Source organism: Lycorma delicatula, chromosome 4, assembly GCF_047948215.1.
Source record: "Lycorma delicatula isolate Av1 chromosome 4, ASM4794821v1, whole genome shotgun sequence".
NCBI lineage: Eukaryota > Metazoa > Arthropoda > Insecta > Hemiptera > Fulgoridae > Lycorma > Lycorma delicatula.
The window spans coordinates 210868562-210881067 of NC_134458.1; the positions used below are offsets into that span (position 1 = coordinate 210868562).

Sequence of the window (12506 nt, forward strand, 5' to 3'; positions counted from 1 at the left end):
GTTTTTATTCTCGAAGTGATGTAAAACAAAAAAAAAGCAGAAATCGGCGTATAATGAAACGACTAAAATGTGTTCAGAACCGCCTGTATTATATATATTATACGATAAGAAAACTATGAGATGCTTATTGCACTGCTGTTCGTTTGAGTAGTTTGTTTTGCGTTTATTGAAGTACGTTCTTACACCGATGGAAATGTCAATCGTGACATCTAAATCGGTAGCATCCTGACGAGGCCAAGCTGTTAACCGAGAGATGTTATTGGGTCTGTGGGTTCAGAAGATGACCTCCAGTAAAGCCCATTAGGGCTAGGTACGGAAGGGGTGGCGTGGCGACCGAAATCGTCACATGGCGGGATCTTCCCCTTCGGGGTCAGGATGTTCTTTAAAAGTCAATTTTACTCGATCGAACACAATCAATTTCATATTAGTCTTCGATTCAGTCGTTTTGGAACCATATAAGTTGCACAAGTCCGCCGAACCGATTTTCAACGGCACGGTGAACGCCATACTCGTAATCTGCAACATAGAGGTTAGTATATGAACGGAGAAGAAGGATACTTGATGCACGATTTTTTCCTACCGTTGAACGAGGTTACAAGATTATAGAAACACCACCGCATACGAAATTTATCTTCCTGATAATACAAACCGGATTCACTACATCACGATACATGTTGTGGATCAGAACTGAAGTAAAGTCAATTTTAAAGGGAAAATAATTACTGCACGTCTTCATTTGGGGAAAAGAAAATAGAATTCTAAAATCGGATTAGTTATCGAACAAGGAGGAGGAGGAGGAAAAGGGAGTGACAGCGACTCCGAGCAGCAGTCGATAAGTAATTGTAAGGCGAATAACATTTGAAAACAGAAGTTTTCTACAATCGTTGGTATTTACAGTTTTGGAGACAAATAACGCCATAACGGATCATTCAATCACACTCGTGCACCATAGGCCTCTTCAACGATGAAAAAAGAATACCCGCTCATCTACACACACTCGGCGGAAAGTTATTTGCTGTTGATGGGTAAATTATTGTATAAAGATAACACAGTAGACGTCAGTTTAGAAACAGTCAGTAATAGTATTACTTTTCTATTCCATGAAATATCAGGCGAGGAGGTGGACCGCGTAAGAAATCCGGATATAAACACCACAATGAAAAACTTCCTTACTCTAGAAGAAAGCGACAAAAATTACATCAGTCTATCGGACGAGCATCAGCACTATGAAACACAGCTCAGTAAATGGAAAATTTACGATTCATACACCCTTGAAGATGTTAGTGGGATTCGCAGAAGACTACAAGAGAATACTTTTGAAAGTAAAACAAGAACTGTTAGTTCAAAGGTCTTCTCCGACATTAATTATGTTTATTTAGTAGTAGGTAAAACAAATTATAATTAGACACTCTGAAGTCGTGTGGTAGAATGAATTTTTTTATAAAATTCACGGGATCGGGAAATATTACGCTGAATGTAGGTTCTTTGGTAAACTTATTTTATATTTTCTACTTTTGAGTGTATTTTATTTTGAAAAAGTTCAATTATTCACAGTTACAGGTAACTTAAAAAATATCGGTCAGTGTCATTATCTTCAAATTAACAAAACTTCCATCGTACTGGAAATTTCAGAACATACTTTCAAGACAGAATGTAAGTATGTTGAGGCGTGTGAAGTGCCGCAGATGGATGCTCCTACACTCATGAATGCAATGCAGCGATATATGTTATACTGTATTATTAAAAATATTATTATTATTAAACCTAATACAGTTTAAAAAGTTAACCGAATAATATAATTATATACTTACGTTTTCATGTTTAAACCTTGTAAGAATTTTTATTTCTCGTAATGTCCTCTGACAATATGTTTGGTGTTCAAAAGGCGATATCTTTTTAATGGCGACTTTAGTTTTTGTGACATTGTCGTATGCAGAACTGAAAAAAAGAAAATGTTATAAAATTAGATAATCTATTACAGAAAGAATAATTAAAATTAATCGTAATGAATTAATCTTTTTAAGGTTAAATAAAGAATTCGAAATATAATAAGTCTGAGTAAACACAAGTACACTTAAGAAAAGTCTGATGTGGACACAACATGACTTCTTTGTACGCCTATTAAATTACATACACATTTTTTTGCTGCACTTCATTTAAAGGTGCACAGTAAAAATATAATTATACTCAAAGAAAAAAAACAACTGATGCTTATTATCTCAAAAGGCTTTATATAAGCGCATTTGGAAGACTACAACGGATAATCTAAAGCAACACAATATACTGTACTTTTTGCTGAAAAAGAATGTACATCGCCTTAACTTAATGCGGGAAATTTTCAATTACATATGTATCAGTTATTACATTGCTACAGGATAATTCCAGAAAAGAGATATTAGACAAGAGTCTTGTTATTGCTGGCAGTCTTTTCAAATTAGTAAAGCACCATCTGCTGGAATAGTAGAGAACAACAATGCCAGTCGCTAATTAAGGCTTCCTGCATAAAGGAAAATTTAGACGATGTCACGTCATTTTACCTCATTTTACAGCCACTCCCTCTCCATAGTTTTTTATGTATCATTGTGACCAACCCTCCCCCCACCAATATAATTTTCATCCCGCGTAACATCATATCGTGATACTTTATTAAACATTGTTTATTTTTTCTGTAAAAATCATAATAATGAGATAATTTATTGTAACGTTCATTAGATTAAAAAAATCAGTTTTCCGGTGTAAATTTTAAAATACTATTAACTTTTCTTAACTTTTTGTTGAAAGATTATTTTATACGTGCCGGTAACGTTTCAAAATTAATATTTTTAAAAGAAAAAAGACATTAGGCGTATCTCAGTTGAGTTTTAAATAATTAATTTTAAAATTTACCTGAAATACGATGTACAATTCAATAAACATTTTATAAGAGATTAACCGGAGTAAAAAATGAAAGGCAAACAATTCTCATCATTAAAAACTTAAAATAAAAAATGATTTTTAGTGTTGATCTAACTCGTTAACTGTGTTCCTTACAGTGTCTAAGGGAATATTATCCTAGAAAGTGAAGGATGAGAATATACCGACAGATAAAGATGCGTTGAATGAACTGATCGCCGTGGATCAGTAAAGTTAAATAAAAGTTTGAGTTTACTATAAAAAATGGCGTTGGTATTTAATAGCGGCTAACTGACAATAAGCGATATCTGCTAATTAAAATTTAATAACAGTAATTAATAGAAATAAAATAATTATTAAAATCATTTTAGTTTTAAAAATGAGTTACCGATCAATTAATATGTGTAATACAAATAATTCATCAAATGCGACAAGAGAATGATGATGCACTGAAATAACCGCTTCCCTGAATAAAAACTTGTTTCATTTATCACCTCCCTCTCACTACATGATGTAATTTGAAGCAGTCTCAACATATGAAAAGCTTTGTTATAAATAGAGCATTTCCCGTTAAGTTTATAATAATGCCGATTCAGTTTTTCCACGAATCATAATTTTTATATATTCGTTACCGACTATTATATTTGGAAAAAATATAATCGAATGTAATTATTACTACTAATATCAAACGTTTGAAGAAATAAAAATATCGGCGTAAATTATAATTTAACTGTTTCATAAGATGAACGTAATGAGTACGAAAAGTACAAGAGGTGATGCGGAGGCATCGCTCGTTTCCAGGTGGCAGGAGAGATGGGATCGATCGACAAAGATGGACTTAATAAATGACCCTGGATCTCCAGAAATGGCTGAACCACAAGTACGGGGAGCTGAGGTATGAGTCGACTCAGTTCCTGACCGTGGTTAATTAAAACATACCTGTGTGCACCGGTATCGAGATCTTCTGCCGAGTGTGATTATTGAGGAAAGGACACCGCAGAACACATGATGTTCGAGTGCGACCGGCACAGGGAAGCGTGCCTGAGATAATTCGGCACGCTTATCGCTGACATCTCGGGGATTATGCTGCAGACTGAACGGGCGTGACATGCGGTGTTGAAGATGTTGGTCAGAATTAACCGCACAAAAATGATGGAAGAAATATAGAGATGAATTTACCTTGATCTTTCCTCGAGGCTGTGTTCTCGTACTCAAAGCAGATCCGGCACCAAGGAAGGTGCGGGGGCGGACAGCCACAAGACTGAGAGCCTAGGGGATTCCCCGTACGTGTGGGGGTCGCCTGGGTGCGATGAGGTCGTGGGCACTCTGCTCCCGCGTCCGATGGTGACCCTTGAGGTAAGTATGCTGTAGTGTTCGATTGCCTGTGAGGTGTTTGTTTATGACATTGAATATGACTGACCTTGATGTGATGTGTAGAGTGTGCGGCGTGAGGTATGTATTCTGCGTGATGTTTCGATGTCGTGGAGTGCGTGGTGAGATTTTAGTCTGATGTTTGGTATTTTGTGGTGTGAGGTCGCTGTCTGTTGACTGTGGTGTCTGAATGTGTGTAAGGGTGTATGCCCCCCTTCCTGAAGTAATGCACACCAGCTGTACCAGGAAGAGTGGGTAGCCAGAGTTGGAGGTTTAGTCGGCATTGCGTAGGAACACGTATGCATTTAATAACATCTTGCAGAACCTATTAGCAAACCCGACACTGCCTAGGCGCCCGTATATGGGGTTCCTTCACCTCTTAAAAAAAAAAAAGGTCCGGCCCAAATAGTAGTAACAGACAAAAAAAAAACTATAAGAAGTAAGAATCTCATTCGGCAGCAGTTCTCCCAAACTACAGTATTGCAAGAAGTAATCGATAAGATCTAATTATATAAAATTACACTTATCCTTGACTAGGGCTTGATTCTACAACCGTTTCAGAACATTTTGTTTACAATAACCGATCGACAAAGCTAATAACTGAAAATATAATTTTTTAGCATTTCTCTTCAAAACGATAAATTCTATAAATGTTCATCGACATTGTAATTTTTAATAAGTTAAATTTAGTTGATCGTAGATCATTTGTTTTTTAATTGCGGTAAGAAATACAATAAATTATAAAAACCTGAAATATTAAATGTAAAATTCATCTTGTTATACTTATTAATATTTATTAACACCGCTCAACAACTACACTCAAAATATTATCAGATTATTTTCAAACCGTCTGGACGATATACCTTCAATGTTTGGAAAATAACACTAATTTTTTTAAACAAAATAACAGTAAAGAAAAGTCGCAGACGATAAAAATTTAAACAGTTAACCCTCTCAGAGATAATCTAATAATTACTAAGTAAAGCAGCAGGATCTAGATTCAGTTCAAGGTAACTTACCTTATCATTAAAATATACATATGAGTGCATTTGTTACTAATGTATTTAATTTAGTTCATCGATATGTAATCAACAACATTATCCTAATAGGACATTTTAATCTTTGATAGATAAAACTAAATACAAAAATAACCAGTATAACTACCTACCGGTATTACTGATACGACTGCTCGAATTATTTGCCACTAAATATCAAAAACAAGTTGCCAGAATAAAAAAAGAATTACATTTAGCATCGTTTAAATTTGGTAATCGATGAAAACCAGGAATATCAAATGCAGCTTCAATTTCATATAAATAAATAATTTTTTTATTCTAATCGGTTCATAATACATTATATAGATATCAGATGTAGGTAAATATGATATTCCGGGGAAAAAACAAAATTCCCAGCATTTACCTAGATGGATGAAAGGAAACCACGATAAAATGTTACCGTGATAAAATAACAGAGTCGATTAAAAACCATTAATTATTTAAAATATTAACAAATGAAATAATGTAAAGTAAATAAATGAAAATACTAAATACAAAAAATAACAACAAATTAACTCACAATTCAGAAGGCAATAATGAAAATTATTTAAACACATATTTCTGTGCACTTTGAACAGAAATACAGAAACTTGAAGCTTTTTTAAAAAAAGTATTATTTAAAAATTCATTGACAGTAATATTGTCTGTGTAAAAGAATATCTTTTAATTATAATTTAAATAAATTATTGGAAGATTTTTTAAACAGATCGGTAATTTATTAAAAATAGCAATAAAAGCATACTAATGCCCTTTCTGGTAAATCAAAGTCTGTACGGAGTTACATAAACAGTTGTGCTCTGTGGTTTGATAGAGATGGATTTTGTCATTTTTTAGCACAGACTGCACATTTATAGAGATAAACACATGGAGATAAGTTACGATTTTCAATTTTCTTACATACTGATCTACACTTTTCATATTTTTCAGGAATCACTGGATGATCCGACTACCTGTTTTTATATCTTGAAAACTCATTTTGACTTTTTAAGGGTTAGAGATTTTTTTGGTTTTTATTTTGTGTAATAAATATATGTTGTCTTTCTAAATTAAATTTGTTTTCTGAGATTTGTTCAGTTATTTATATTTTGATATAATGCATAATATTTAATAAAGCTAAACATTTTATTAAACCACTTCAAAACAGACCATATTATAATATCTATAAAATGTTCCAAGAATTGTGGAACTATTTACTTATTAGTTGATGTTGTTTCATGTCTTTTCCAGAACATTTATCTGTATATTGTATAGTCATTTTAAAAAGAACACGAATGTTTTTTTTATATTAATAACATACTTATGGAGTTAGGATTGAATTAATCACAATAAGGAAATAGTTGAACAGAATTCGGAAATCAAATTAAAAAACCGTAATAATGTTTACAATACACATTAGTCAGTGAAATTATTGTAAGAAGTGTTGTATCACATTCCATTAATTAAGAATTTAACAATGTAGAAATTAACAGAATATTTATTTTTCTTCTACAACTATCAAACAACATAAAATAAGAATTTTTTTTATCATCGGTACCTGTAGAGTAATTCCTAATAAATCCAGACTAACAAAGACTGATAAAAGAAAAGATTTCCTAAGAGAATAATAAAACTTAAGTAAAAGAAATAACTTAAGCAGGAGACGATGTGAGATAGAGAGAGAGAGAGAGAGAGAGTGACAGCGCAAAGAAGATAGAGTTTTATAGACATAATTGGAGTAATTTGACAAAGAATAAATTACTTAACTTTGTTTACAAAAGTTTAGCAATGCTGTGACAAATTTAATAATGAATCTTAATTTTTTTAATATTTAATAAATGAAGAAAACCGAGAAGAAAAGAATGATAAAATTAATAAGAAGAAAAAAGAAATAATTTCATTCCAAGTAGAAGACAAACTAAGTAATTAAATTTCTAATATTTTTAATATACAAAAACTGTAAACGATAGAAAGAGAGGGGAATTATTTTTGTTTCATATATTGGGAATAAACCTAAATAAATAAAATAAGAAACAAGGTAGAAAGTAGAAACAAAAAGTTGTGAAAAAGTATATAAATACAAGTAGCATTAATGAAGAAGTAAAGATAGACAATGAATAACAGAAATAAAAGAATAATGTTTTTTGTAAACAACCCACAAGAAAAATAAAATATACAATACTTTTATCTTACAGTTCTTTAATGAATTTTATAAATAAATTTCTGAAACAAAGAGGTTATTAATATTGTTTTCATCACCAAGATTGGATAATATATAACAAAAAATAAAAATAAATAAACATTTTTTAAGAAGAAAATATAATTGCATAATATATGTGGTCAACACATAAAGTGTTGACTTTTTTGTGGAAAAAATTGTATAAGTAAAATAATTACAAACAGCATAAAAGTAGAGTAGTAGATTCAAATATATCATTGGTAACATGCTTCAAGTATGTATGCATGATGAGAAGATCACGTGCGCGCGCACACACAAAAACTATATTTGATCAAAATGTAATGAGAATTTTAATTTTCTCCAAAAGTAGTCATTCGAGCTTCAATATTTATCCATTCCTCAAAGTAGTTCCCCTGTGATATAATACACTTATGGGAAAAGTAACTTCCAATTTGTAAAACACCTCTTTGGGTAATACCATTAACTTGGCTTGCGATTTCAATTTCATCTCATCTATTGTTGAAAAACACTGTCCGTTGAGTGTTCTTTTAAGTTTGGAAAATAAGAGAAAGTAACAGGGAGACATGTCTGGAAAATATGGTGATTGGGGCATCATAACGGTGTTAGGTTTTGCCAAGAACTGTTAGATAATTAAAGTGGTGTGCAGCGATGCGTTGTCATAGAGCAAAGTCCACGAGTTGTCTCTCCAATGTTTGAGTTGTTTTCTCTGGATTTCCTCATGCAAATCACATAAAACTTCTAGGTAGTACTCCTTGTCGGCTGTATGACCTTGCAGTAAAAATTCATGAAGAACAACTACATTGCAGTCAAAGGAAATGGTAAGAAGGACCTTTACATCTGATCGGACTTTGAGTATTTTTTTTGGTCCTGACTCATCAGAAAACTTCCATTAGGACAACTGGGCCTTTGTCTTGACATTATAGCCATACACCAATGCGTCATCAGTTATGATGCATTTGAGTAAATCAGCATCGTCAGAGACATTAGTAAGCATTTGTTCAGGATGGTGATTATGTTGTAAATTTAGCAGTTTTGAAACAAATTTGGCTGTCACCAATTCCATGTTCAAAACAATAGTAAAAATAGCTTCACCTGAGCCATATGAAGTTCTTATTTCTTTGGTAACCTCTCTAATGGCAATTCTGGGATCAGCAAGCACAATCTCTTAAACTTTTTCAACATTTTCATCAATGATTGATTGCTAGGACGCCCAGACCTCGTATTATCTTCAATGTCTTCTCGGCCTTCCTGAAAGCGTTTGCATTACTCATACACAAATGGTTGTGACATAGCATTGAAGCCCAAGGCCTACTTTAACATTTTAAATGCTTTGCTGCACTTAATTCGGTTTTAACTCAAAATTTCAGACAAACTGTCTGATCCAACATTTTGCCACACAAGTAATTGCTGAATACAGTAAAGCATATTTTGCTTTTTTGCTCACCAAACACAAACTAAATGTTGCAGCTGGCTGAAAATTAACACGTACATCACTGACTACTACTAATAAACAAAAAAAAGATTAACCTACATGACAAGATGCAATGGCCTGCAATTCAGAAATTTTGTTACTTTTTGAACAGAATCTCACTTGTGCGCAATCCTAACTTAAACATGCATAATAAAACCCACTACAGAATAACCCTACCAAGAACAACCTTAAAATAATATTAAAAATTCAGCCAAATTCCTAAATTCAAAATGTTCCGTACTATTTTTATTGATAACTCTAAACACACACACACACACACACACACACACACACACACACACACACACACACACACACACACACACACACACACACACACACAAACAAAAAATAATTATTTTACATATAGATATTCTTTCTTTATTATATTATTTTGTATATAACTTCCACAATAAAAGATTAATAAACAATTTTTTGCATACATGCTAACTGTGCGAGTTCAAAATTTAAACTTTACATTAGATGTTCCTTCTAACACAGTGGGCCTCAGACAATAAAAATTTTACAAATTACAAAAGCTTTAAAAATAATATCATTTCTCTGAATTAATGCATTTCCAGGAGTACATTCCAGTAATAATGTTTACTTATGTCAAAATACTATATTCTAACTTATATATATATTTATTTATAAACAACTTTGGCCTTTATGTTGTTACACTAACCACATAAAAAACGTTTTTTTCTGAAAATTCATTATCACTGCTTTGCACAACATTTTTCTTTTTCCATATCACAAAACAAAAAGTGGTCTCCTCCAAAAAATAACTGAAGAGGGATTTTTTGTCAAATTCTATGAAAGTCAAAGACAAGGTTTAATTTTTAGAAATATTAATATGTTTTCAGGAAGGATAAAAGTGATGCTGCTTTTCATAAACAGAAATTTTCAATGATTTCAAAGAATCTTTTTCCTCAAACAACTTTTTTAATTTTAGTAAAGCGTATTCATCATGATTTACTTATCAATACATTAAAACTTATAATTTGAAAAATAATATGTTAACCTGACTGCATCCTATTACCATCAACCTAACTTCACACTATTTGTGTAACAGAAAACACACTGCTACTGTAATAATAATAATAATAATAATAATAATACAGTGTATTTGATCTATTTCTATCTAAGTGCCACATCTGATCAGGACTCAAACTAGAAACCTCAGGATAATAGGCCAAGATTCCACCATGGAGATTACAGTTCTGTTTTGTACATTATTTTCATTAATGGTTTAGCTAAGCTTGCTCAGAAAACTGTGCAGCAAATGTTTAATGTGCCTCATTTTATTCATATAAGTGTTAATTCGTTGGGACAGTTTTTTGTGGTTCTTCCATAAATGGTAATGTTACAAGCAAAAGTTAAAATCACTACGTTGAAGTAGAATCATTAAATTCATTATTTTAAAAGGAAAATATTAGTACAGTTTTTATACAACAATTTCTGGACAATGATGCCATATCAGTCATAATATTGGACCAAAGTCCTATCGTTCCTCTATTAATTGTTACTTTTTATCTGTTACTTAATTTTTCCTTTCATACCTTTATAAAAAAAAGATAATTGTTGTATTTTATTCCCATATTCTTCAGTAAATTAACTCTGTTATTACCCCATATTGTTAACAGTACATATTCTCTATCAGTTTTTTGTATTATTAATCTGAGTTTTAATAACATTTTCCTTATAATTCATAGATACAAAAAAAATCATACTTTTTTAATAAACTTAAAACTAGCATTGCTCTATGTTCCATCAATATGATTTTTTGATATTAATGGTAATAATCCGTTCCAAAGTACTGTAAAAAGAAGTAAATCAACCCTCCATCAAGTTGTTCATCTTTACTAAAACCAATGAACTTATAACTATTCATTTTTAAGATAGAAAAAATAAATTAAAAAAAGAATTTAAAAGAAATTGATTGATTGATTGATTAACCAATCTCATTTCTATACATGGTCCAAAAGCAATTTCTGATCCTTTTTTTCATTTAACATTTTTTAATCCATCAGTATAAAAAAAAGAAAGGAGAAGCCAAGATAAAGAGTGACTGAGAGTGAATTTGATTTATTGCTTATTTTTAAATGGAATACCAAAAAGGGTGAAATTCAAGACTATGTGAAGACTTGCAAGGAAAGGGTTTCATTGAGACGACTATGAGAAACACATTATATAGGAGTTATAAAGTTACTAACAAAGTAGGGGAGTAAGATAAAGAGAAAGAAAGGGTTAACAGTACAGAAATAAGAGGAGAGAGAGAAAGTTAAGTTAACTCAATAATATATAACTCTTACTCCTACTTTTTAACTTAAGTACTAAAAAGTTGAGGAGTACTATGTTTTATTTCTTTTAAAGAAGAATATATAAAGGGTTAGGGTTAACCTTTCTTTATTTAAGTATTTTAAAATGTTAATTTTCATTATAATTCCATTAAAAATAAATATACCAAATTTTTTATGTAAATTACAATAAAAATTTAATTTAATATGAAGATTAAAATTTTTGTGGTAACTGTTAAATCAACATTAATAAGACAATACGAAGTGCCAATTTCATTTCACAGAATGCTTACTATTAATAATATTAAACTTTTTACAAAAACAAAAGAAAAACAATTCCTGTCAATCAGCAATCATGCTTATCTGCTGTCGCTACATTCCTATTATTTATATTACATTAAATTCTTTTAATTAAAATGTTATTATTATTATATAAAATAATAACAGTAATAAAAATAAATAAACAGTTATCATTTAATTTCAGGGGCAAAATAATTAAATTAAGGGCAACAATTACGATTGGGGGAAATAAAGTTGAGCAAGTGGCATCCTTCAAGTACCTGGGGTGCATCATTAAGGAAGATATGAAGTGTGATCAGAAAGTTAAAGTACAAATTTCTAGGGCAAAGGAAGCATTCAGCAAAATGAGGAGAGTGCTATGTAGCAAACTAGAACTGCGACTAAGGAAAAAGCTTGAGAAATGTTTTGTGTGGAGTATGGCCCTTTATGAGGCAGAGACATGGACTATTAGGAAGGGGGAGAGAAGATTGGAGGCCTTTGAAATGTGGGTTTGGAGGATAGAAAAGATCAGCTGGATGGAGAGAGTTCGGAATAAGGAGGTGCTTCGTAGAGTGGGAGAAGAGAGGGCGATTATTGAAATAATAAAAAGTAGAAAATGCAGTTGGTTGGGACATTGGCTGAGACGTGACTGCCTGTTGGTGACCCATTGGAAGGATTTGTAACGACCGGAGACGAATGAAAATGGTAGACAATATAAAAAGGGAAGGAAGTTACTATAAAATGAAATGGATGACATAGAATCAAGCAGAATGGAGGGCAGACCCACCGGGTTGGTCTAGTGGTGAACGTGTCTTCCCAAATCAGCTGATTTGGTAGCCGAGAGTTCCAGCGTTCAAGTCCTAGTAAAGCCAGTTATTTTTACATGGATTTGAATGCTAGATTGTGGATATCAGTGTTCTTTGGTGGTTGGGTTTCAATTAACCACACATCTCAGGATTGGT

The 12506-nt window shown here is 31.9% G+C and overlaps 1 protein-coding gene across 1 annotated transcript in view; it reads right to left on the reverse strand.

The window, feature by feature from the left end:
• The window catches only part of LOC142324261 (mitogen-activated protein kinase 1), a 466575-nt gene that overhangs the window by 30833 nt on the left and 423236 nt on the right, over positions 1–12506 (reverse strand). The window contains exon 2 of the mRNA XM_075365137.1: positions 1812–1938. Coding sequence (XP_075221252.1) covers positions 1812–1938 — 127 coding nt within the window. The remainder of the gene's footprint in view (positions 1–1811; positions 1939–12506) is intronic.